This window comes from Sceloporus occidentalis, unplaced genomic scaffold, assembly GCF_023333645.1.
Source record: "Sceloporus occidentalis isolate IW3139 unplaced genomic scaffold, rSceOcc1.0.p SCAF_6, whole genome shotgun sequence".
NCBI classification, from domain to species: domain Eukaryota; kingdom Metazoa; phylum Chordata; class Lepidosauria; order Squamata; family Phrynosomatidae; genus Sceloporus; species Sceloporus occidentalis.
This window is the reverse complement of record NW_028316986.1, coordinates 4,483,811-4,509,636: the sequence shown is the minus strand read 5'-3', so window position 1 is coordinate 4,509,636 and position 25,826 is coordinate 4,483,811. Positions and strand designations below refer to the sequence as shown.

General features: G+C 43.0%; 1 protein-coding gene across 3 annotated transcripts in view; it reads left to right on the top strand.

Moving 5' to 3' along the window:
* The window catches only part of LOC149310345 (adenylate cyclase type 3-like), a 135,969-nt gene extending 111,963 nt beyond the window's left edge, over window positions 1-24,006 (top strand). For all 3 annotated transcript variants that reach the window (XM_089528763.1, XM_089528761.1, XM_089528762.1), the window contains exons 10-21: window positions 530-672; window positions 4,468-4,629; window positions 6,382-6,469; window positions 7,667-7,783; window positions 12,261-12,517; window positions 13,348-13,426; window positions 15,981-16,139; window positions 18,542-18,688; window positions 19,285-19,404; window positions 20,638-20,764; window positions 21,828-21,952; window positions 22,812-24,006. In XM_089528763.1, coding sequence (XP_089384889.1) covers window positions 530-672; window positions 4,468-4,629; window positions 6,382-6,469; window positions 7,667-7,783; window positions 12,261-12,517; window positions 13,348-13,426; window positions 15,981-16,139; window positions 18,542-18,688; window positions 19,285-19,404; window positions 20,638-20,764; window positions 21,828-21,952; window positions 22,812-22,994 — 1,707 coding nt within the window. In that variant the 3' untranslated portion in view covers window positions 22,995-24,006. The remainder of the gene's footprint in view (window positions 1-529; window positions 673-4,467; window positions 4,630-6,381; window positions 6,470-7,666; window positions 7,784-12,260; window positions 12,518-13,347; window positions 13,427-15,980; window positions 16,140-18,541; window positions 18,689-19,284; window positions 19,405-20,637; window positions 20,765-21,827; window positions 21,953-22,811) is intronic.
* Window positions 24,007-25,826: the final 1,820 nt, after the last annotated feature.

Below are 25,826 nucleotides of genomic sequence, written 5' to 3'. Positions count from 1 at the left end.
GCAGAAAACAAGGTTATTCCACCCTCAGTTCCTTCCACAATTGTCCCTCAGAATGCCCTTCCTAGGACTTATTTAACAAAACCCATCTGATCTGAATGTCTTTGCTTTAGTCCCAGCTAGAGTAGATTCATTGACCTGATGGTTGAATGGCAGGTCAACACATCAGTAAATGCCATTGACTCAATTATCTTCTCTTCAATAGGATTCAGGCCTAGGCATTTGGAGGTCAGAAATTTCCTCTGTCATATAATAAGTAAACTTTAGACTCTCTCTTGTCCTAGGTGTCTGTCACCAGGCACACCCACACAAAACAAGCTTAGAATTTGGCATCAGCACATAGCTAATACAGAAATCATATGGATTAACACTACTTATGTACTGAACATCCATTTAGAAGTCACTGGGTCACGGCTTTCCAATATGTTGTAGGCCTCCTTACCTTCAATGTATTGTAGGCCTCCCCGACTCCAGTTCCCAGGCTTTCATATTTCGGTTTTCTTCTCAGACATTGTTCTTCTCTTCTGCTCAGGTGGTGAACCCATCTTTTCCCAATCCCCGGAGGCGCCTGCGCTTGCGAGACCTGGCAGAGAGGGTGGTGGATGCTTCAGAGAATGAACAGGAACTTAACAAATTACTTAATGAAGCCTTGCTGGAGAGAGAATCTGTGCAGGCGTAAGTCTCCCCCTCCTACACTCTCTTGGCATCTGTTCTGTGGTTCCCAGAGGTTGAGAACATTACTTTTTTGGATTGTGACATGCAGAATCCACCCAGTGGCCCATTTTGGCCTTCCCTCTTTCCTTGATCCACACCAGTATCTTTTTCCTCTAGCTGTCATTTTGAACATCACAGGCCACAATGCTACGTCACAGTTGTGTAGTGTAAATTTCTGCATGTGGAGTTGCACATTTATTGTACTATGCAGGTCTTGTGTTGAATGGCAACACTGCACCAATGACTTTGCAACTGAATGCATAACTGAAGCCTGTTACAGGCGGGCGTTTGCTCTGCCCCCAGTACGTACTAAGGGTTGGCTGAGGACGCAGCGTCCAATCAGGCCTCACCTCTAGTACGTACTGGGGGCATAAAAATGGCGGTGCCCTATACACACGGGCACCGCCATTACGATGTCACGGCTGCGCCGCCTTCAAATGGAGCGGTGCGGACATGACGTCCTGGTGCCGCAGAAGGGTGCCTATGGCGCCCTTTCTGTGGCACTGGAAGGAGCTCCATTTTGGAGCTCCTTCCTGGTTTTGTGTCTCTGACGCAGCCTTTACACGGCTGCGCCAACAACACAAAGGAGAAAGGGGCCGAGCGACTCCTTTCCTCGCTGCTGTTAGGGTGTCGTTGGGGCTTGAAGCCCCAAGGACACCCCTTTCCAGGCCGTGGGGAAGCAGCCTTTTGCCGCTTCCCCGCGGCCTGGAAAAGCGGCGGATCGGGGCTTCAGGGCTGCTGCTGTGGCATCTGAGGCCCTGATCCATTGGGGAAAGGGGCGGGTACAGGCCGCCCCAAAGGGGCAGTCTGTAAACCACCTAGGAGACGTTTCACACTACAGGTTAAGTCTCCCTTATTCAGAATTCTGAAATAGTCCAAAATTGTCCACATGAGTGGCTGAAAACTTTGTTGTTGTGTGCCTTCAAGTCATTAACAACTCATGGTGACCCTGAGGTGAACCTACCATGGGGTTTTCTTGGCAACATTTGTACAGAAGAGGCTTTCCATATAAAATAATGGAAATAAAATTGATGGAAATTATAGAAATGGACAAATTAACACAGGTAATAAGGGATACAGCCATGGTGGATGTTGAGAAGAAAATTAATGATGAATGGCAATTGGTGTTTGAATATATGAGGAAACAATGTAAAGAAATAATACTGTAAAATAGTGATATCGATAAATTTGATGATAGATTGTACTGATTTGTTAATAATTGGTATGTTGATTATCTGCTGAAGAAGCGTAGTATACACAATGAAGTAATTGTAATAAGATAGTGAAAGTGAAGTATTTAAAGATGGAGAATGTACTTAGGAAAACTCTTAGTATAGAATAGATCTAATAGAACATATATACGAGATACAAGAACATTACAATTCGAGCAAAGAGAATGGAAGTCTCAGGATGTGTGAGAATGAGTTAGAGTTGTATGATAGATGATAGTTTAGATGTAGAGGTAATTAGGCGATAGTAGATGATAAGATGGTAAATTGAGTTCCTTTTTCTTTTCTTTATTTTTTCTTTTTCTTTTTTATTCTCGTTAGTAGGTATAGGGGGTCGGGGGGAGGGAAAGGGGGGTGAGGAATACGTAGAATAAATGACTTGGGAGGGGAAGGGTAGGGGTGGATGCCATGTTTGTGTATGTTTGTCGGACTGTATATATTTGTATTGTTTGTATTAAAATTTAATTAATAATTAAAAAAAAAAAAGAAGAGGCTTTCCATCACCTTCCCCTAAGCCTAAGGCTAAGAGCGTGTAACTTGCTCAAGGTCACCCAGTGGGTTTCATAGCAAAGCTGGGAATTGAAGTTTGGTCTCCAGAATTGCAGGCCAGCACTTGAACCACTACGCTATGCTGGCTCTCGCATGAAACTATACATGTAAATACATTTAGGCTGTCCTTATGGTTCTGGAATTTTAATTTTTCTAGTTGTTTATTTCGCAACTTTTGCCATTACATTCAGTGATATATGGAAATTACGATTTATGAGTAACATTAGTACAAAAAACATTACTAAGGATTTGGGATGGGATGGGATGGGATGGGATGGGAGGAGGTCAATGGGAGGAGTGACATTGGATAATGCCAACCCTAGTGACACCACTGCCACAACAGGAAACAAGCACAATGGTTCCCTCCAATTCATCTTCACCAGCAGTTGGTATTCAGAAGCTTATCCATTTTGTGTGAGGTCTTGGTAAACTGAATCTGAGACCTACCCTGAAACAAAGGTTCTGGAATTTGCCATCATTTAGGCCAGGGGTGGGGAAAGTGCATTCTGTGAGCCACATGCAACCCCTCTAGAACCCTATTTTGTGTCCCTTGGTGCCTTTAAAGATATCCTCACAAGCCCTAAGATCCCATTCTTTTCTGGTATGCTTTTTGGCAGGAAAAATGTCCCAAAATTACCCAAACTATTTGCTGCCACTCTTGGACCCCCAAACTGCAACAAATGGCCAAAAATGAAACTGGGATTCATATCATGCCACATTTGGTTTGGGTGCAGTAGCATAGCATGACCAGGGTGACCAGATGTCATTAGTGTGAAGAAGTACAGTTGTTACCCAAAATGCTGGGGTTCAGGGAGGTTGCATCTGAGGAAGTAGACTGAAGTCTGCGGAAGCTCATGCTGCCAACTTCTTTATTTCAGTTAGTCTCAAAGGTGTTACAAATTCTTTCTACATAATAATGAAACAGGTGGGAGAAGATGAATACTGGAGGCCTTGCTAACAGTAATATGTTTCTGATCTTGAAGTGTGGGTCAAATTGATGGATGCCCAGAATGGAGAGGACTCAATAGACTCCTTAGCTGGCATACTGAAAGTGCCTAGTAGATCCAACAGAGTGTCTGCCTGGTTGCAAACTAAACCAAATTGCTAGTGTCTAGGTGGTGGTATATATAGTAGAGTCTAGATTATCCAACCTTTGATTATCCAACATTCCGGATTATCCAACGTCGCTGCTCAATGATTTCTTTACATTTTCAGAGGACTGAACTGTTTATACAGTACATATTGTACATCACAATGTTGATCAGTGATTTCTTTACATTTTTAGAGGACTGTTTATACATTACAATGTTATTCCTATAATGTTACTCCAATGTTACTTTTACTGTTACTGCAATAAAACTTCAATACGTTTGCAATTCATAGTGATTTCAAGGCTTTTCTTGGACCCTCTGGATTATCCAACATTTTCGGCTATCCAACTATCAGCCCGTTTATGTCGGATAATCGAGACTCTACTGTATACTGAAAATCATGTCCTGGGGCACTAATCTTTGGGATGAATGGATTACCTAACTCCTAAATGGTTTTCCAGGGGATAGGAATGGTTGGGAGCTGTAGTAAATATTTGGGAGATTGATGTGAATATTGCAGACAATGGAAAACTCCTTGCTGCTAGAGAAGCATCCTTTGTCTGTGTATGCACAATAATTTCCTTCGGCCAAAATCCCATCATCATCTTCAATAAACAAAAGGAATTATGCTGATGCCTTGGGTGATCTCACTGTATTGGATGCCTTGCTTACTTCCTTGCTGGAGCCAACCAGATTTCCAAATATAGCATGGCCAGGTCTCTGCCTTGTAGTCACCTTTCCAGTCACTCATGGTCACTCACCCCAGCATATCTTTTAATATTAAATTGATATCAAATATGAAGGGTGATCAGGGGCCTGGTTTTGGGGTAACACAGTGCACTGCAAAATGTAGGACATGGAAGTCACATGACAAATATTTCCGACAGGCTGAAGGGGAGAGCCACATTCCGCCTGACCATGCGCTTCATTGACCCTGAGATGGAGACACGCTACTCTGTGGAGAAAGAGAAGCAGAGTGGGGCGGCTTTCAGCTGTTCCTGTGTTGTCCTCTTCTTTACTGCTGTGGTGGAGATTTTCATTGATCCGAGGTGAGCATGGCCGAATTTCTGTGGAGGAACCAATAGAACTAAAATGTGTGCTTGTCACTGTTGTTCATAGAATCATAGAATCCTAGAGTTGGAAGAGACCACTAGGGCCATCTAGTCCAACCCCATTCTGCCATGCAGAAACTCACAATCAAAGCATCCCTGACAGATTCCCGTCCAGCCTCTGTTTAAAGACGTCCAAAGAAGGAGACTCCACCACTCTCCGAGGGAGGCCACAAATATGGTTTCGTTGTCCATATTCCCATTCTATGTGTGACTTCATAGAAGCATAGACTCATAGAGTTGGAAGAGACTACAAGGGCCATCCAGTCCAAATCCCTGCCATGCAGAAGCTCACAATCAAAGCACTCATCCAGCCTCTGTTTAAAAACTTCCAAAGAAGGAGACACCACCCAGTGGCTTTCCATTATGGGATATCACTTGTTGCGGGGGGCGAGGCTTCAGGGGGCTCCATGGGCAGGGCCCTCTTCCTCCCTGCTCGATGCTGCTTTACTCATGAGTAAAAGAGTGCTGAGTAGGAAGGTGGGGGGCACTTGGCCAGGTGCCACCCCTCTTCTGATGTGTCACCTGGTGCAGTCCACACTACCACACCTCCCCTAGTGATGCCTCTGTCTCCACCACCCTCTGAGTAAATAGCTCTTACTATCAGGAAGTTCTTCCTAATGTTGAGGTGGACTCTTTTTTCCTGTTGTCTCTTCCTCCACCTCTTTTCCTCTCTCCCCTTCCCTTCTCTCTCCTACCCCTCTTCTCTTCCTCTTCCTTCTCTCCCTTTTCCTCCTCCTCCTTTCCCTTCTCCTTCTTGTCCTGTTCCTCCTTCCTTCTCCTTTTTCTATTTTAGTATCTCCCACTTTTTCCCCAGACCTGCACTCAATACAGTTTACAAAAATGTAAACACATAACAGGTGAAAGTCAATGCCATTAAAATGTACAATAGTTAAATTAGCCATAGTATTAAAAAAAAATGCCCATAGAAGCATACCCATTAAAAAGCCGCAACTAGGACCAAAACAGCACATTGTTAAAAGCCTTTCCCCCATAAGCATTCACTTCCCAGAGGCCTGTTGGAGGAGTAAAGTATTCACCTGTCTACAGAAGGATATAAGTAGGATGCCAGTCTAACTTCTCTAGAAAGGGAGATCCAGAACTTGGGAGCAGCCACTGAGAAGGTGCTCTCCCATGTTTCCATCAGATGTACCTGTGAGGATGATGTGATAGATCTCAAAACCTGGGTAGGCTCATATGGGAGAATACATCCCTTCAGGTATACCTGGATTTAATTACAATCCTACTCTGCCTTTCCTCAAAGCAGCTCAGGTCAGTGTGCACCTCTCTCCCTTCTTCTGTCCTCACAGCAATTCTGTGAGATAGGATAGGGAGAGAGAGAGAGAGGGAGGGAGGGAATAACTTCCTTAGGTCACCTGGTGCACTTCATGGTCAAGTGGTGATTTGCACCTGGTCTCTCCAGGTCCTTACTACTACTACTACTACTACTACTATATTTATTTGTACCCTGCTTTTCCCCAAAATTGGGTCTCGATATATAGGTCCTAGCCCTGTATGCTAACCACTGCACAACACTGCCTTTCAGCAAGCCTTATGAGTTTGTGTGTATGTATCTGTGCCTTTTGTTTCTCAGAGAATTCTATTTCCTCTGTCATCAGGATGAAAGCATTTATCATTGACCTTCTCTACTAACACTGTGTGCTTTACTTTCCCCCTCTTTCTCTCTTGCAGGTTGGTGGCAAATTATGTGACATTTGTTGTCGGTGAAATCCTTTTGCTCATCCTGACTGTTTGCTCACTGGCTGCCATCTTTCCCAGGGTAAGGACCTTTCCCCACAATGATTCATCCTCCGTAAATGCATAATTGTTACTCAGTTGTTGTGATGAACCCAGACTCTTTATCTCAAGGCCAATTATCCATTACCTATTTGTAATGGCTGTATCACATCCGGTACTCAGCCTGCAGTATTCGGGTCTGAGAAAGCGTGCATATTCTTCCCATTTGCTCCCTCCTAGAGTACTTAGTGATTCAAAAAGAATGGTACAAAAACGAACGAGGACAGCTTTACTTTTGCACCATTCATTTTGAATCACTGTATAATTCAAATGGGGCTGGGTTTAAGTTACTGGAAAGGGAGAAAGTGAGGCTGTATGGTGCAGTGGTTTGAGCATTGGACTAAGACTCTGGAGACTAGGGTTCAAATCTCATTTCAGCCATGTAAACCTCCTGGATCACCTTGGGCAGGTCACATTGTCTTAGCCTCAAAGGAAGGCAAAGGCAAACCCTTCTGAACTAATCTTATCAAGTAAACCCCTGTGCTGCGGGGTCGCTGTAAATCAGAAATTACTTTAAGGCACACAACAAGAATCCCATGAAAAAATATCTGAGAGAAATTATCACAATAGCAAAACTACAAATGACACTAGTTAGAACATATAACTTCATCCAGCTATGCCTCACCAGTTACTAGATTCTTGGATAGAATGTGAATCATTGATGTTCCAAAATGTCAGTTAGTAATATCTAAATTAAAAACAACAGTAGCGAGCAGCAAGCGATGTATTATTTTGTTGTAATATTCCAGAATCCTAAATGCTATCACTGAGTTTTTGTCTTCATTTTGATTGGTTCTCACTGCGCAAACATAGAAGATTATCAGATGGGTGAAAAAAGCTGGGAGTTAAAGGCATATTTCTGGCAAAGTCGCACAATAGTGCTGAAGATTTTCAGACACATTACGCTTATCCAGGACTTAACCCATGAAGATCCAGGAATGCTCCAATAACAAACCATTCCCGGGACTTTCCTGTGAATGGTTTGTTGCTAGAGCATTCCTGGATCTTCATGGGTTAAGTCCTGGATAAGTGTGATGTGTCTGAAAATCTTCAGTGCGATTGCGCAAATTTGCTGGGAGTATGCTTTTTGATTTCCCCGATTTCCCCCCATCTGATAATTTCCATGGGAAATTTTCAAAATAGATCCTTGGGTCTTTCATGCCTTCTTGTCATTTTACAGGTTTTTCCACGAAAGCTTGTGGCTTTTTCCACCTGGATAGACAGGACTCGGTGGGCCAGGAACACATGGGCGATGTCAGCCATTTTCATTGTGACTATGGCAGACATTGTAGACATGGTAAGCAAGATGTGGAACAAAAACAAGGAAACCCACTTCCACCCCTCTTCTGTCTCTTTCCCCTTGGAGTTGAAAGTGTTTTGCTTGAGAATAAAGGCAAGCAGGAGTTTTTAAAGGAGGAGGAGAGGCAAAGTGGTGGTGGTGATGATGATGATGATGATTTTATTCATTTCTAATTTGTCTTTACCTACATCTGCACTACAGAAATAATGCAGTTTGACACTGCTTTAATTGTCATCCAATGGTATTCTGGCATTTGTAGTTTGTTTTGACACCAGAACTCTGCTTTTGCACTACATAAATAATGCAGTTTGATGCCACTTTAACTGCCATGGCTCCATGCTATGGGAGCTAACAACATATTTAAAAACAACACAGCCACAACTGTTCTAAAAGATTCATTATACACATACATGCACACAATTAATAAATTTAAATTCATTTTAAAAACACACAAACATTTAAAAAGCATCACACAGCATTAAAAGCCTATCCCAGGCAGTTTCTAAAAGCCTGATGGCATAAGAATGTCTTAAATTAGTGATAGAAAGAGTAAGGGAGAGAGCAAGGACAGGGCCATTCTTGCCTCGCTAGGCAAGGAGTTTCCAAGTCTGAGAGCAGCCACCAAGAAGGTCCTCTCTCTTGTCAAACAAGCCTGAGAAGTTGGTAGGACAGAGAGAAGAGCTCTATGGGGCTCATAAAGGGAGGTAATGGTCCATCTAATACTCTGGACCCAAACCATATATTAATGTAGAGATATTGTTTAGAATCGAGTTCAGCTCATTTCTATCATTTTATTCTGATTTCTAGTCACACATACCTTAGGGCTGTGATTCATCTCTCGGATCAAAATGAATTTTTTTCTGGCAACCAGAGAAAAGGGCTGGGGGAAAACTCTTCTCTGATGGTGGGGACAGGAGACACTGTATTTTGTGACACAGAGCAGATGTATCATGGAGTTTTGTTTCTGTTTTCACCCAGTGCAAGAATTTCAAATGCAGAGCTGCTGTGTTAGCCTGTTGCAGCAAAACCAAGTATGGGTCTAGTGGCACCTCAAAGAGAAACAGATTTTATTTGGCACAAGTTTTTGTGGACTCCAGCTGATGAAGTAGGCTGGAAACTTGTTAAAATTTCAAAGAGCCACAAGTGATTCTTGTTTTCACCCAGTGCATTTTTTATAAAATGAGAAGTAGTCTTGGAAGGGAGAGCCAGCATGGTACAGTGGTTTGAGCATTGGACTATGGCTCTGGAGTTCAGGGTTCAGTTCTCTGCTTGGCCATGGAAATTCACTGAGTGACCTTGGGGAAGTGACACTCTCTCAGACCCAGGAAACCGATGATAACTTTGCCTTAGGGTCGCCATAAGTTGGAAACGACTTAGAAAGCACACAACAACAAAGCATTGGAAGGCTGCCTTTTGGGGAGCATAAGAGGAGTGATGGCAAGAACTTCACATCCTTTCCCTCTTGCCATTTATCAATGAAATCCTTTCTGTTCCATGTACTTTTCTACCCTCAAGGGGATGAAATAGTAGCTGGTATCCTGATGGAGATTTATACTGTAGTAAATGCCATTATGCCAGCAATTACATTACTTGGTGGTTCTGCAAGGATGACATCCTCCTATTTGTGGTTGAGGAAGAACAGTTACTTCTGTATACCTGTTGTATGAGTACTTGTGGCTCTCTAGGAGGTCCCAGAAATAATTGTTTTTTGTGTTGGGTGGGGAGTTGGATCAACTTGTACAATGGAAGTATACATGGCTCTACTGCCTGTTGGAGAAATTGGTGGTTTGATCCAGTAATGCCATTGTGGTTACACTGGCGTAATTTTATGCAAACCTGGTGTAATTGTATCCTGTGCTTCTATAAAGGCTTGACATTGCTCTTGTATAATTGTATGCAACACAGCCAGTGAACAGGACCTCATCCATGTTGCTTGGGTATGTGTGTGTGGAATTACAGTCAGCCCTCCACATTTACGGCTTTGACTTTTGTGGGTTTGATTATTTGGGGTTTTGATTAATATGTTCTCTCTAGGAATTGCTCGGTCCTTTAGAGAAATTCTGCAGAAGTTGAGTTGGACTGAAGCACCTGGAAAATCCTAGAGAAAGCACTTCTCTAGACATTTGTATGTCCTCCAGCATGATTCTGTGGTCAAATTCTAAAATTGTCCAGTCTAGATGTTGACCATTGAGTTTTCCTGGAGGACCTAGAACTTCCTAGAGAGGTGTTCTCTCAGGTTAAAAAGTAGTGGGTTTTTTATTTGTGGTTTTTCCACTTTCACTGGGGGTCCTGTGCCCCCAACAAATGTGCAGGGCCTACTGTATTTTTAAGTGGCAAGGAGCAGTGTGGGAGAGAGTTAAAACTCCCTTTGTCCCCTTCCCTTTCTGCTCTTCAGTGCCAAGTGGTGGCCTCCCAAGGTTGCTTTCCATTAAGAACAAACACAAGAGCGGAAGAGGCCCCACTCCAGCCACCCGCATGTGTTTAGAGAGCAATGACACTGAACCTAAAGGTCACCGCACAGCCTCCTTCACCCGCTTCCAGTCCTCTTGAGTGGCCTGTGGGAGAGAGCGGTCCATGGCCAGGTCTCTCCTTCTGCCTGAGCCAATAATTGTTTACAGGACTCTTTGGTGCAGATCATTAAGGGGAATTAGCAAAAGGCCAGCTGCGGAGGATTATTTTTAGAAACTGTTAATAATTGGCCAGACCTTGAACCCTTCTGTGCTGAAGCTGATATGGAAATATTGCCATTTCCATGCTGTGAAACCTTGGTGAGCTTTCAGGAAGGCCGTGTGTGTGTGTAAGGGAGGGAGACGGGAGAAAAAGCGCTGGTTGTCTCACCCATCCCTATCACCAAAATCTGATACAAGGAGTGTCTTTTGTAAATACATTAGCAATACAGTATGCCCCAACCAGGTGCCCTCCATGTGCTGCATTACACCTTCCATAATTTCAGTGGGATTATTTAGACTATGAAAATGGGATAAATGTGCTCTTCCTCCAAAGAAATTCTGACCCTTTTTTCATCATTGTCATCCTCATAATCGGTTTAATAAATCTTATTCTCTTTCTTTAAGGCTGCATATTTCCTTCCTTAGGCACGGGAGCATATATCTCTTCTGTTACATTTTATTAAAAATACTTCAGCATTCTTTTCCATGCCAGCATTCTCTGAAGATGCCAGTCACAGATGTTGGCAAAACATGAGGAATAAACTCTTATAGCCCGAAAAACCCACAAAAAAGCTATGGATGCCAGCCGTGAAAGCCTTCGCCTTCACTTTTTATTAAATTTTCATATCATGATCAGGCGTAGTTAGCAATGAAGAAAAATGCAGTTTAAGCTTTACAAATTTTCTAAACAAATTACAGTGTATGTGTCTAGAAGGACCTGTGTTTTGATGGATTGTTGTTGCTGTTAAGTGTCATCAAGTAAACTTTGACTTACGTTGTTGTTGTGTGCCTTCAAGTCACTTCTGACTTATGGAGACGTTATCAAGGGGTTTTCTTGACAAGTTTCTTCAGAAGGGGATTTGCTGTAACCTTCCCCAGAGGCTGAGAGAATGTGATTTGCCCAAGGTCACCAAGTGATTTTCCATGGCTAAGCATGGATTTGAACCCTGTTCTTCTGGAGTCCTAGGCTGCATCTGCAGTGCAGAATTAATGCAGCTTGACTCCATGCTATGGGATTCTGGGATTTGTAGTTTTGTGAGACATTCAGCCTTACCTGTTAGAGTGCTCTGGTGCCATAATAGACTACAAATCCCAGGATTCCTTATGATGGGACCATGGCAGTTAAAGCAGTGTCAAACTGCACTATTTCTGCAGTGCAGATGCAGCCCAAAACTCAAACTGCTGCATTATGCTGGCTGGCTTCAGTTCCTTTATTGAATGCTTATTTTTTAAAGTTGTGAATGAAGATACAGGAGTGCCTTTCCAGCTGTATCACTATGCTGGCTACTCCTACAGAATGCATGGTCTTTTGACATGAAGACATGATATTTCATCATTTTGCAAGGGGTTCAGCATTGACACAAGGGGTTCAGCATCGCCATTAAACACACTGGGTGACCTTGGGCAAGTCACACTCTCTCAGCCTCAGGAGAAGGCAATGGCAAACCAATTCTGAACAAGTCTTGCCAAGTAAACCCCATGATAGAGTCGCCTTAGGGTAGCCATAAGTCGGAAAGGACTTGAAAGCGCACAACACCATGCATAGTTTTAACTCTTTATCACCCTCTAGTGGTTTTTCTTTCTAGGAAATTAAATTTCTAAGATATGTAGTGGTGTGCTATCAAGTCATTTTTGACTTATGGTGATCCAAGGAAACATATTGGGGAACCTTAGGTGAGTCACACGCTCTCAGCCCTAAAAAATCCCATGATAGTTTTTTACAATATAGGATACAAGGTTGTTGAAAATGGACAAGCAGAAATTTTGGATGCCCTCTGTATAACATCTTCCTTTTGCCTCCACAGCTCAGCTGCCTACAATATTCCACCATTTTCAACGATACAGAAACCAAGCTGATTCAGGAGGGCTGCGTGGAGAACCCCAAGTACTACAGCTACATTGCAGTGCTGGCGCTCATTGCCACCATCATGCTGGTGCAAGTCAGCCACATGGTCAAGCTCACCTTGATGGTCATGATCACTGGGGCTGTGGGTGTGGTCAACATTCTTGCCTGGCGACAGATCTTCGATGAGTACGACCAGAGGCGGTTCCGAGAGCGCACGTAAGCACATGCGGGTGACGTGGGAGAATGGCCAGGGCGGTGATGGCGGGAGATTCAGAGCCAGGACTGCAGCCATGATTGTTTTGGAATGGAGTAACTACAGTGGTGTAGTCACTGGTGCAGTGGCTGGGTACAATAACTCCAGATGCTGTGGCAATGGTAGAAATGGCACTGGAAGCAGAGTTGGGAAAAAATAATGATAGAAAAACAACAAAAACGTTTTTTGTTGTTGTTTAAACTTTCTTTTTTGGTTTTTTTAATTTAACCTGTTTTGATTTTTTTTTTTGCATTAATGTTTTAATGGAAAGTTTTTTGAATCCACTTATTATATTTATATTGTGGAAAATAATTTTGTGCACTAGAAAGCTTGATCAACCATGTTTTGATGCTGTCTGACATTAACAATCCAAAGCTATTAAGCTTTGATATGATTTACATCTTTCATTTTACATAAGAGACACCATTTTCTGGCACCATTGTATATAAGTGATTATCCATGGATTTTGGTATTGATGGGAGGTCCTGCAACCAAACCCTATGAGATAACAAGGCCCCACTGTAACACATTTTGAAATGCTCCTTTGTGTAACCTACTAAATCTCTGCATGTAGAAAACTAACACATGAGTGGAAAGGCCAGATTAGAGCCTTTATCTCTGATGTATTAGTTTTCTACATAGAGACATTAAAAATTTTCTCCCATGGGCAGGTATTTAGTAAAAAGGTGATCCCTCCATTTGTAGTTTGAAGTGGCAAAGCTCAGGAAGGGCTTGACTGAAATTTGTGGGTTTTTGAACTGTGGCTCTCAATCAATTTTGTTCTGCCTTGCAGGCACTTACTTTCATCCAAATACTCCATGACGGTGATGATTTTGGTGATGATGTTCAGTTTCTACTATTTCTCCCGCCACGTGAGTATCTTGCTAAATTTCATAGACCCAGTAGGCTGTAACAATCACACAGTGTCACTCATGCTGTAACCACCACTGTGGTGCTCCACCTCAAGATCCCCACATGCTTTTCAAGAGTATGCTGCCACCCACTGGATCCAGTAACTCCAAGTGTTACATAAGATTTTTATCCTTTTATAACACTTATTTGTTTGGTTTTCAAAACTCTGGCATACTGACCAGGCAATAGGGGTGTCTTTATGTAATACAGGTTGATTCCCCCTTATCCAAAATGCTGGGGACCGTGTTTTGAATTTTGGAATATTAGCATATACTACTATTATTCTTATTCTTTATTTATATAGTGCTGTAGATTTACACAGCGCTGTACATACAGACAATAAAATCGATAAAAATGAAACCTGCCAATGGCGTTGTGAAGACACACCCAACTAAAGGTGGTGGCAGGTTTGGGTGTGCAATGCCGGTACCCTGGTGAGATCAAACTCTTCTACCCAAAAAAGGCTCTGAAGCTGAATGTAAAGTTCAAAAGGGGGGAAATTTAATTTAAAGGACAAAATAAAGAGTTTTCTCCTCCCCAGCTCTAAACAAAAGATACTTTACAGTTTCAGCAATCTTCCGGATGTCATCTTTCTGGGTCAGATGTTAGTTTGCTCTCCTCACTCAATGGAGCTGGTGCAGGGTCTTTCAGCTCCTGAATTCCTCTATTTTCTTGCTGATAGTAACTAAAATGGCTAACTTGGTAACTGATTTGGCTAAAGTGTAAGAAATGCCCTTTCCGGCTGTCTGGGCCTGTTTGCCACCAAAAGACAGCTCTCTGCCTGCTCACAGCAAAGACTGCTCCAAACTAAAGGCTTCCAGCTATAACAGAGCATGCTGGGAAAAGGGCAAACCAAACCTGGAAATAATGCAGGGGAATCCTACAGCTCCTCCCACAACTAATACAAAGAACTTTTCTACACTAAACATACTATGGCCTGAACCAATGTGAAAGAAAATGCAGGGGAAAGTTTCAATCAGTCCTGGCAGGACATCACAGGCGTACATTCTACAAAATACATATAAAACAATGGATAGTAATGCAAGATAGAATTAGATAAAATAAGGAGGCAACAAATTGAGAACATCAGAGAGCAAATAAAATAAAATATCAGATAACAATCGGATAAACAGTCACACAATGCCTGGGAATACTTCCCTGAACAATATAGTCTTCAACTCAGTTTTGAAACTGGTTAAAGAAGTGATGGCGCTTGCTTGTGGGGGAAGGAGGTTCCAGGAGTGAGGGGCAGCAAGTGAAAAGTGACAAATCCGGGACGGGGCAGTGGAGAGCCTGGGCTGGAACAGCAGACCTTGACTATCAGAATGGAAGGTGCGAGTGGGAATATGGGGAGAAAGAAGTTCAGATAAGTAGGGGGGGCCCATGCAGAGCTTTAAAAGTTAGCAACAGAAGCATATACTGAATACGGAAGGGGAAGGGAAGCCAGTGACGGGATGATAATAGAGGAGAAACATGGTCAGAGTGGTGAGAGGATGTAATAATGCGTGCAGCTGAATGCTGGACTGAAATTAAAGGACGGAGGTGAGAGAGAGGAAGCCCTGCCAGAAGGAGGTTACAATAATCTAGTCGTGAGACGACCAGCGCACGGACCAGAGTCTTGCCAGTAGAGGCCGAGAGAAATGGATGGATTTTAGCAATATTGGCTGTGGCTTGGATCTGGGGGATGCACGACAGAAAAGAATCAGAAATAAGACCAAGACTATGGGCTTCCTGGACCAGTCGAATAGAGATGTCATCAACAGAAACAGAAAAGGAGTATTGAAGGGTGAACTTAGGTGGAAAGACAAGAAGCTCTGTCTTGGACATGTTGAGCTTCAAGCGCCGATGGTGCATCCACTGCAAGACAGCTGTGAGACAAGATGAATTTTGCTGTTCAAGTCCCGGACAAAGGTCAGGGTGGAAAGATACAGCTGAGTGTCATTGGCGTACAGATGATAGGAAAAACCAAAAGAGCTTATAAGTTTTCCTAGGGACAATGTATAAAGAGAGAACAGTAGGGGACCCAAAACAGAGCCCTGGGGAACTCCAACAGATAAGGGAACAGAGGACGAGGTCTGAGCACTCGTGACCAATGCAAAAGATCTATCTGACAAATAAGATTTAAACCAATCAAGAACAGAGTCTGAGAACCTGAGGTCAGAAAGTATATCAACTAGGAGACAGTGATCCAGTGATATACATAATGATATATCTTGGCAATAGGACCCAAGTCCTATTGTGCAGGCATCAGTCAACTGTATGCCTTTGTATGTGTTTTTTAGTCATTGTAGATGTTAGTATTCCCTTTTCCCCTCTGCACCAAACAAAGCCCCTCTGTATCTGCTGTAGAGTTGCTGCTGCCCTCCCCTCCCATGACCATTCTGTGCCAGCAGAGGATGTTGATTTTATTGTGTGCCACCCTGAGAATATTTATATCCCACCCTGAGATAGAGGGTGGGACATAAATATTCTAATAAATAAAATAAAACAATGAATAAGTAAATAATGTTGCAGGTGGAGAAATTGGCAAGGACTTTATTCCTGTGGAAGATTGATGTTCACGACCAGAAGGAGCGAGTTTACGAGATGAGGCGCTGGAACGAGGCCCTGGTCACCAACATGCTGCCAGATCATGTGGCTCGGCACTTCCTGGGCTCCAAGAAACGGGACGAGGTGAGTGCTGGTGGGTGATGGATGGATAGGGAAAACAAGGCGCGCAGCAAGGACACAGGTGAGCAGAAAGGGGGGTGGTGTAGTCCAGATAAATGTTGGACTGCTGCTCCTATAATCCTTGACCACTGTGTATGCTGGCTAGAATGAATGGGAATTGCAATCCTATAACATTTGTGGGCGGAGGGACTTGTCCATCCTTCCTCAGCCTGGTTCTCTCCAGATATGTTGGACCACATCTCTGATCATCTCTAGTCAGTCACTTCTGTGCAGCAACAAAATGAGGAAGAATGGCTTAGGACAGGGTAGACTAAACTGCCACATTATTTTGGACCCATTAAGGGTGATACCACCGTTTTCTGCCAGTTTCAAATACTTAAAAAGTATGTGCCTTCAACTTACCTATTGCCTTATGGTGACCCCAGGAATTTCATAGGGTTTTCCTAGGCAAGGAATACTTACCTGTTCCTTTCTCTGAAATATAGCCTACCTGCACCTGGTATTCCTTGGCAGTCTCTCATCCAAGTACTAACCAGGCCTGGCCCTGCTTCGCTTCCAAGATCAGACTTGATCTGGTGGCTTCATAATATTTAGGCCTTTTCAAATACTTAACATCCAGTAAGCTCATGCACAGATTGCATGTATGGCCACTTCTGTGTCATCTAGCTATTGTTTATGGAAATTGATCTGATCACAGCTCAGTTAGGCTTTTAGTATACATGGGAATTATTGTTCTCTTCTGTCATCCCCACTAACTGCGACATCAGAATTAGCTGAGAAAAACAGAATTTCATCTTTCAAAGAGAGTTAAATGTATGTATGTTTTTAACTATGTTATAATCATTTTCATTTGTAAGCTACCCTGAGTTCCAGTTTTGGAGAAAATGTGTGTTTATACGCAAAGGGTGAGATCCTACATGGTGAGCTTAGCTACAATAGTGGAGCTCCATTATTATTATTATTATTATTATTATTATAGTTTATTTCTATAGCGCTGTACATGTAGCTATGTGCCATCATATTCTGATGCCACCCGCTCCACAATACCTATCTTTGCAGCTCAGCAGCACTCTGAACAAAGTGTTTCTGAGGTGCTGGAGATCAAGACACTAGGCAATGATGTTTGCAGTACATCCCAGAGTCAGAATGGAGCTAGAGAGAAGCAGTTTTTTCTTTGCCTCGCCACGTGTATTTGTAACACTTCCGTTCCCCTTCCCGAGAGAGACGGTTGTAAAAGTGTGCCTTTTGCCAAATAGATTTTTCCAGCATGACAAGAGGTATGCTTTTTATGATTATCTCCCTCGGGAAGAGAATGGAAGTGCATGCAGAGAAGGAAGGAGAAAGCCACTACTCTCAGGCTCTGTTTCAGCTTTCTTTTCTCATGTGATGAGGCTCCCAGTCTCGGGATGCATTGACTATAGGTAGCTAAAGAGACCCGTAGGGTCCCAGTTCAACTGCTTGTCTCAGTGTGCCCTTCAAATGAGATAGCACTGCAGACATCATTTCCAGGGCTCCAAACTCTGGTACCTCAGAAACACTTCAGTTGGGGAGCTGGTAGGTTGCAAGGGTAGGTTTTTGGGGTCTGCTTGGTCTTTAATTGTAAATGTGAGTGGTCAGCAGTTATGAGATCACAAATCCATTTTACCATCTTGTAACTGTTGACAAGAATGCCAGCCAAAGTTAATAACAACACCAGCAATAGGCAGGGAAAGAAGGAATCTTAACAGCACCTTGAAAACCAACTGATTTCTTTTCGTTTTCATGATTTTAACTGATGTCTTCAGCTGTACTAGTGGAGTAGAATGATAAACCCTACAGGCATTAAAGCAGTTGCATAGTTGTGATAGAGCCAGCATGAGGTAGTAGTTTGATCATTGGACTATGACTCTGGAGACCAGGGTTCAAATCCCTGCTCAGCCATAGAAAACCCACTGGGTGGCTTTGGGAGACTAGCCCCCTCCCTGCTTACTTTTTGTCAGCAAACCAATACATTTTTATTTAAGCAGGCATTTGATATATAATTCATATCAGGGTGGTTTTTATGGAGCAAGTGGGTTTTAGTTATGCTTTTAACTTTTGTATATTTTTTGTAATTTTGTATTGTGTGTAGATGGTTTTAATTGTTTTGAATTTTACTGAGATTTTAAAATGTTTTTATCTGTGAGCTGCCTTGGGTCCTTTCTGGGAGAAAGGCGGCATACAAATGAAACAAATTATAAATAAGTCACATTCTCTCAGATCTACTGAGAAAACCCTGTTGATAGATTCACTTTGGGGTTGCCATAAATTGGAAATGACTTCAAGACACACACTAAGAACAGTTGTGGGGGTAGCAGCCTTAGAATGCAACGAGATTTCATCTGTCATCCTTTCCTTTCTTCCTCTGTACGGTTTTCATGGTGCAGGAGCTGTATAGCCAGTCCTACGATGAGATTGGTGTCATGTTTGCCTCCCTTCCCAACTTTGCTGACTTCTACACTGAGGAGAGCATCAACAATGGTGGGATTGAATGTCTGCGCTTCCTCAATGAAATCATTTCAGATTTTGATGCGGTAAGTCATCTGAGATAGGCAGCAAAGGTAGCTAGCTCACTTGGTCCCTAAGGCAAGGACAGATGGGGAAAGCCCTTTCTAGCTGTTCTGTGATAGAAATCACACTCTGTTCTTTCCACCTTGTTGCCTCCACAGGCACATCAGACACAAGGTGGCAGCAAGCGCCAGCACTAGAACCACTGAGTATTCCTCCTCTACCATTTAGTTAGGTTGGACCCCCAAGAACTATAGAAGTAACTAAAAAGATAGTTACACCACAAAGTATTGTAATCTGCCTTGTGTCCTGTACTGGGGGAAAGGTGGGATATAAAATAAATAAATGACTGAATAAGGCATGTCTTACTTCAAACAGAGCAACAATCCTGGTTGGTTATGTTACAGTTCAAATGTACAGTAATATAGTTATGCCTTTGCAACTGAGAAAAATAATTCCAAGTAATCTGTGAGCTGTGGCTACTTGGTTGGTTTACTTGTTGTCTGTTTCAAGTGATTGTATGCCACTCACTGAGCCTACAGACTTTTCTGAGTGACTCAGGGATCTTCATAATGATTAATGGGTTGCTTGTGTGTGTCTCTTTGCTCCCTAATTCTCACAGCTTCTAGATGATCCCCAGTTCCGGTGCATCACCAAGATCAAAACTATTGGCAGCACCTACATGGCAGCTTCTGGTGTGACCCCTGATGTCAGCACCAATGGTTATAACAATGCTGTTAAGGTAAGCATAGGTCAAGGATGGAGAAAGTGTGGCTTATGGGTTGCTTGCACCCCATGACACAACAATTCTTTATGTGTTTTAAAAATATTTTTTCTGCAACCCCCAATGCACCCCCAGGTGTGAGGGCACTTTCAGCCTGTTTTGGAGGGCTCTTCTCTTGGCCACTGAAAGGCCATGAAAAGAAGCAGGTTGGTTGAACCCCATAGCTGTTTTGGGAAGAATGTGTTATAAATGAACGTTTAACTGTTTTCAGTGAAGAACATGAGTGACTCTAGACTTTTGTCTTGTCTCTGTGATAGCTAGGGAATGAAATGCTAATTTAATATTTATTTTATTTTATTTTATTTTTATCCCGCCTTTCTCCCAAAGTGGAACCCAAGGCGGCTAACATACATAAAATTAATAGTTTTTGTTTAACATCTTGTAGTGTAGTGTAGTGTAGTGTAGTGTAGTGTAGTGTAGTGTAGTGTAGTGTAATGGTTAGGATTCAAAAAGAGTGTGGCCAGAGACCTGCTGGGGATGGTTTAGCTGGAGATCTTGCATTTTGCAGAGGTTAGACTCAGTGGCCCATGAAGACCCTTCCAACACTAGGATTTTCTGAATGTTAGGACAAGGGTTGGTGCCACACTGCAGAATTAAGTGCCATGGCTCCATTCTATAGAAACCTGGGATTTGTAGTTTGTTGTGGCACCAGAACTCTGACAAAGAAGGCAAAATAGCTCACAAAAACACAAAACTCACAAATCCCAGAATTCCATAGCATTTAAAGCAACATCAAATGGTATTATTTCTACAAGTGTGGATGCAGCCTAGGAGAGGATAGAGCCAGGTCCAAATTCCCATGTGTCCATGAAGTTCACAGGGTGACCTGGGGCCAGTATTTTCTCTAATCTACTTAATGGGTCTTTTGTGAGGATAAGAGTGGGGAGAACAACCACATACACCAAGCCTGAGTTCATTGAAAGAAAGAGGGATATAGAAGCTTAAGGGTGATGTGGTGGTAATGTACACCTGGATGTATCCTGATATTCATGGGGTCCACCATCTTAAAGTGTTTGAGCCCTATGCTTGAATACAGCTGTGTGTGATAAATTTGGGGCTTGGATGCTGCCCACTAGGCGTCTTTTAATTCTGAAATAAGAAATGGCTATGAGCACCATGTATTTATTGGGTTGGGCCTGGAGGTGTCCCTCTTCTCAGATTTTTCTGCTTTTTATCCTTGGCTCTCGTCAGAAGGAAGACCTGTCAGAAAAGGAACGCTGGCAACACCTGGCAGATCTTGCTGACTTTGCCTTAGCCATGAAAGAGACTTTGATGAACATTAACTACCAGTCCTTCAACAACTTCATGCTTCGAATAGGCAAGTTGGCCGGTTTGTTTGTGTGCTTGCTAGCTGGCTGGAATTTGAATTAATTCTTCTCTGAAAAGAAAACAGGGGAAGGGTTTTGAAATCTTTCTACACATTGTGAGCAAATCAAAGAGGCATTCTTCCTCCTTATAAAATATTGTCTGAAATCAGTGAAACAGCTTGGATTTAGAGAAAACAGAGGAAGTTTCTGCCTTGCATTAACATCTTTTAGAATTTACTCTATTTTTAAAAGAGAGATTTGATTTAATGGACAAGGGAGAAGTGGGGAGGGAAAACCCTCCATATCCAGTGGCAGTCTGTCTTTGAAATCTGGTTGCTAGACTTCCTGGAAGCAGTTGGTTGGCCCCAGTGAGAATACTAGATCTGACATGGATTCAGCAATTATTTTTTGATGTCCTTAAACTTCTCCCGACCCCAGTCTTAATCCCTAATCTCAATCCCTAGTTTCTGTACAATAAGACAAAGTCTTGGGCTTGTTTATACAGTCTATTTAAACCGTTTCCCCCATGCCCTCACGTCACAATTTTCACGGCACAAGGCCAAAACCCTAATTCAAGTGCAGACTGTCTCACAGTGTGAGGCCAATTCTACACTGAATGTGGTCTATCCCTCTGTTAAGATGGTTTTAAAAGACTTACCTTTTGCTCCAGATATTCCAGGAAAATCTGGCCCACTTGGGAGTGATGCTGGGAAGCTGTTCTGCTGTGCCGCCGGGTGCTGCCATTGCTGGCGCAAGTTGCTCCCTCTGAGGTCACAGAGGTGCCCAGCCATGTGATTTATGCTGGGTGCCTCATTTTCAACCTGAGTGAGCAAAGTCTGCCAGTGGTGGTGGCAGTGGCATAGTAGGATACATGTGTAGACAGCTGCCCAGCGTTGCTCTTGAGTACCGAACTAATGGGGGAATTCGGGGCACTTTTGGGTATAATATTCTGGGAGCAGTCTAGAGTATTCTGGCCACTGTAGATTTGCCCTTGGAAAAAGTGCTACAGAGAATTTGGACTTGCACATGTATTCTCCCTTTCTCTCTCTCTCTTTCTCTGCATGGTGTCGGCAGGCATGAATAAAGGAGCAGTGCTAGCTGGGGTCATTGGTGCCCGCAAGCCTCACTATGACATTTGGGGGAACACTGTGAATGTGGCCAGCCGGATGGAATCCACAGGAGTCATGGGAAATATCCAGGTGAGGGCACGCTTCCTGTGTCATCATGTAGGCAGCAAGATTTGTGAAGCAGATGGGTGGGAACAAGGAGCACCTCCAGTGACCATAAATGAAGTAGAGGCAAGGGACTGAAAGAAAATTCTCAAACCTTTAGGGAAACTTTTCCACACTGGTTTGTTGACAGAAGCACTTGTGTCCTCCTGCCACCAGCTTTGCCATGAAGCACCTGAGTCTTGCAGAGGGTTCTGGGACACGTTTTAGGAATCAGACTGAGATCATGGTAGACACTGACTGGATCTGTTTGAAGTAAAACACACCCAACACACAACAACACCCCTCTATACTCTACATTGGACAGACAGGACAGTCTCTATGCAAGAGGATAAATTGGAACAAATCTGATGTTAGAAATGGCAGTACTCAAAAATCAGTTGCCTCTCATTTCAAACTTCCTGGAAATACAGTAAGGGATTTATAGGTTGCAGTCCTTCAACAAGGAAATTATAAAGGAAGATTAGAAAGAGAAACAGCTGCATTGAACTATATTTATAAATTCCAGTCCATTAGCAGAGATGTGAACAAAGACAATGGTGCACACATAACATATACTGTATTAATACAAGAGTCCTCACTATTGATAGTTGCTACAGGAAAAGAGAATCCACCTCAACATTAGGAGGAACCTCTGACAGCTGTTCAACAGAACATACTTCCTCAGACAGTGGTGGGGTCTCCTTATCTTGAGATCTTTAATCAGAGGCTGGATGGCCATCTGTCAGGTGTGCTTTGATTGTGAGTTCCTGCATGGCAGGGAGTTGGACTGGATGGCCCTTGCGGTCTCTTTCAACTCTCTGATTCTCTGATTCTGTTTTCTCTGCAGGTGGTAGAGGAAACCCACCTTGTCTTGAAGGAGTATGGTTTCCGCTTTGTGCGCCGGGGGCACATCTATGTCAAGGGCAAAGGCGACCTGCTCACCTATTTCATGAAAGGACGGGAAAAGCAAGGTTCCTTCATCAACGGCTCCTGTGTGACTTTGCCCCACCAAGTGGTTGACAGCTCTTGAAGGCCCCCTGGGTCCTGCATGCGGGTTACAGAAACAAGCGGGTGTCTCCGTGCTGCCCAAAGGATGAGAGATTGCTATATACACACTGCTAACACCATTAGATTTTTCAGGAAGTTTGCCCCGTTCCTTTCTTTTTGGAGGCTTGCCATTATTTGTCAAGAGGTTCCTTTGGTCATCTGTGTCTGCGTTTCCCTCTTAATGTAGACAGGGAGGGGGAAGGCAGTGTTGGTGGGAGGTGTTCCTACGCCTTGTGCATACAAGTGGTCCTCTTGCACATTTGGATCTGGAAGTGGGGAAGAGGAAAGTAGATTCCTCAGTGCAACATCCATAGAGTGCTTTGGCTGCATTCTCTTTTGGTCGTCCAAGTGAGGGGCAAAGGGCTGATTGTTTTAATTATTCCATAGACTGTTTTTCCATGTGGAGCTTATTGCTAAAATGAAATGCAAGCTCAGTGCAGGTTCTAGCAGCAAGACGTGGGCTGGGAGAAAGAGAGCCATGGGGGCACGCTTGGGCTGTTGGTACTTACTTTAAATGGACTCACTATTGCCACAAAAACACTGTAGATAAATAGGAGGAGGCGAGGGAGAGAGCAAGTGCAATCTTTTTTTGTTTGTTTGTTTAACTCTTAAGAAGATGTCCTATTTCAAATATATAAAAAATATATAAATATATATAAATATATATATATAAAAGATACAGATTCTTTATATTTTTAATTGTCTTATTTCTGAAAGCAAGGTGCCTCTTTCAGGCTGCACCTTGAATCTTTTGCTGCCCTCCCTTCTGCTGATGCTTTAAAAAAAAGGAAGAGATTTATCTGGTACAAGACTGTTTTTACTGAACGCCTTTATCTGATTGTTATGTTGGAAAAATGTAATTATTTCTCTAGTTTCTCAAATAGAATGAGTTTGGTTTTAAAGATATGTGGTGTCAAGTTTTGTTTTTGAGAATGTGGACGGAGGGAGGCTCAGTCACTTCTGCAGGGGTGGCAAGGTACAATGGAAGCAGGAGATGTGATGGCTATCCTGGCTTCACAGTGGCTGAATGCAAGGACTGCCAAGTGTCACTTTAAAATGAGGACATTTGCAGTGTAAAGCCGAAGTATTCTCCATGTTTGTGATGGCACTTTTTTTCCAGGGTGAAGTTGGCCAACTCTGACTCGCCTCTTCCTCTGGTACTTGACCTAATGGCTGCCATTTTCCTTCAGCCCTTCTGTCTCCACTGCCAATGCAGTTGTAGGGAAACAGGATTGCAGCTCAAGGGATTGGGCATTATGCGTCTGGCCATCTGGATGTTTAGGGTTTCTAATTCCCAGAAATCCCTGACCAGACAACACCCCAAGTTTTCTTGCTTGGTCCCAATACTGTAAATCCATTTGTTGATTTACTAGCTGAATGTTAATTCAACATGTAGGTACAAAATGAGTTTTCCATATCTGAAATGCTTCAGACCAGAAGTATTTGGGATTTCTGAGATTTTTGGATTTTGGAATACCTGTATTTACAAATGTAAAGGGATCTTGTAGCACCTTTGAAGCATACTGAAAGAAAGACGCTGGCAGCGTGAGCTATCATAGACCTGAGTATACATCCTCTGATGCAAACATAGCCTGCAAAAGCTCATGCTCCCAGCTTCTTTCTTTCAGTTTGTCTCAAAGGTGCTGCAAGATCCATTTGCATACTGATATTCCAGACTAACATGTCTATCTCTTATTACTATCAATCTGTATTTGCATATATGTACCTAATGAAATTTTGGAGATGGGATGCAAGTCTAAACAGAAAATTCATGTATGTTTCATATACAGTTGTCCCTCACTATCTGTGGGGCATCCACTCTGGACCACCACCACCCGGGCGGATAGCAAAAAATGTGGGATTTTAAGTCCCGTTCTTTTCAATGGACGCATGTTCACGCTTGCACCTGCATGCGCAGCTGTATGCACATGTGACCTTTGAAAAAGCCAGGGCTTGCTGTGGAAGCTCAAACCGTGGATGGCAAGCCTGCAGATGGTGCAGGTGGACCATACACCTTATACACATAGCCTGAAGGTAATTTTATAAGATATTTTAAAATAATTTTGAGCATGAAACAAAGTTTGTGTACACTGAACAAAGATGTCACTATCTCAGCCACCCTTGAAGAAAGCTTTGGCTTTTAAAATGTTTCAGAATTCTGGATAAGGGAGACTGAACCTGTAAATCTCACTGACTCAGTGTTCTACTCTACTTGGGACAAACAGTAGGATTTGGGACAAGACTTTTAGAGTGTCAGAAATTTCCTCATTCCTATAATTCAGCCATGGGAAAACTATAGACTGTTAGCCAGTAGTCAATTTTTAGTGGACCACCTAGCACTGCTTAGACTCTCTTCTATCCTGGTTGTCTTATCATCAGGTACAGAAAACAAAACTATGGTTTGAATTGGGTGCTGTGGACTAACAATACAAGTTCCTGCACTCATCAGCTAATTGGAAGTAACTGGGTCAGTGTGCCCCATTCTCACCCAAAGCAGGGGCAGGGTCCACTTTCTCATCTCTGACCTAACTAGGGTAGCTGATTCGTTTCAGTTCGCCCACTGTTAAAATGGAGCAAATGATAGTTGAGTGGAAGATGATCAAAGGACAGGGCAGAGGAGACCAAGCCCTCTGAACGGTCCATCCGTTCCCCCCCCCCCCCCAATTGATTTTGCTACTCTCCCCATGTGTTGTGTCTGTGCTCCAACTCTCCTGGGCACTTGGCACCATTGCCAGTTCCGCCAACGCTAACCTCTGCTGAAATCTGCCCACGGCCTGATTGAAATTCTAGCAGGAGTAATTAGCAGCAGGCTACT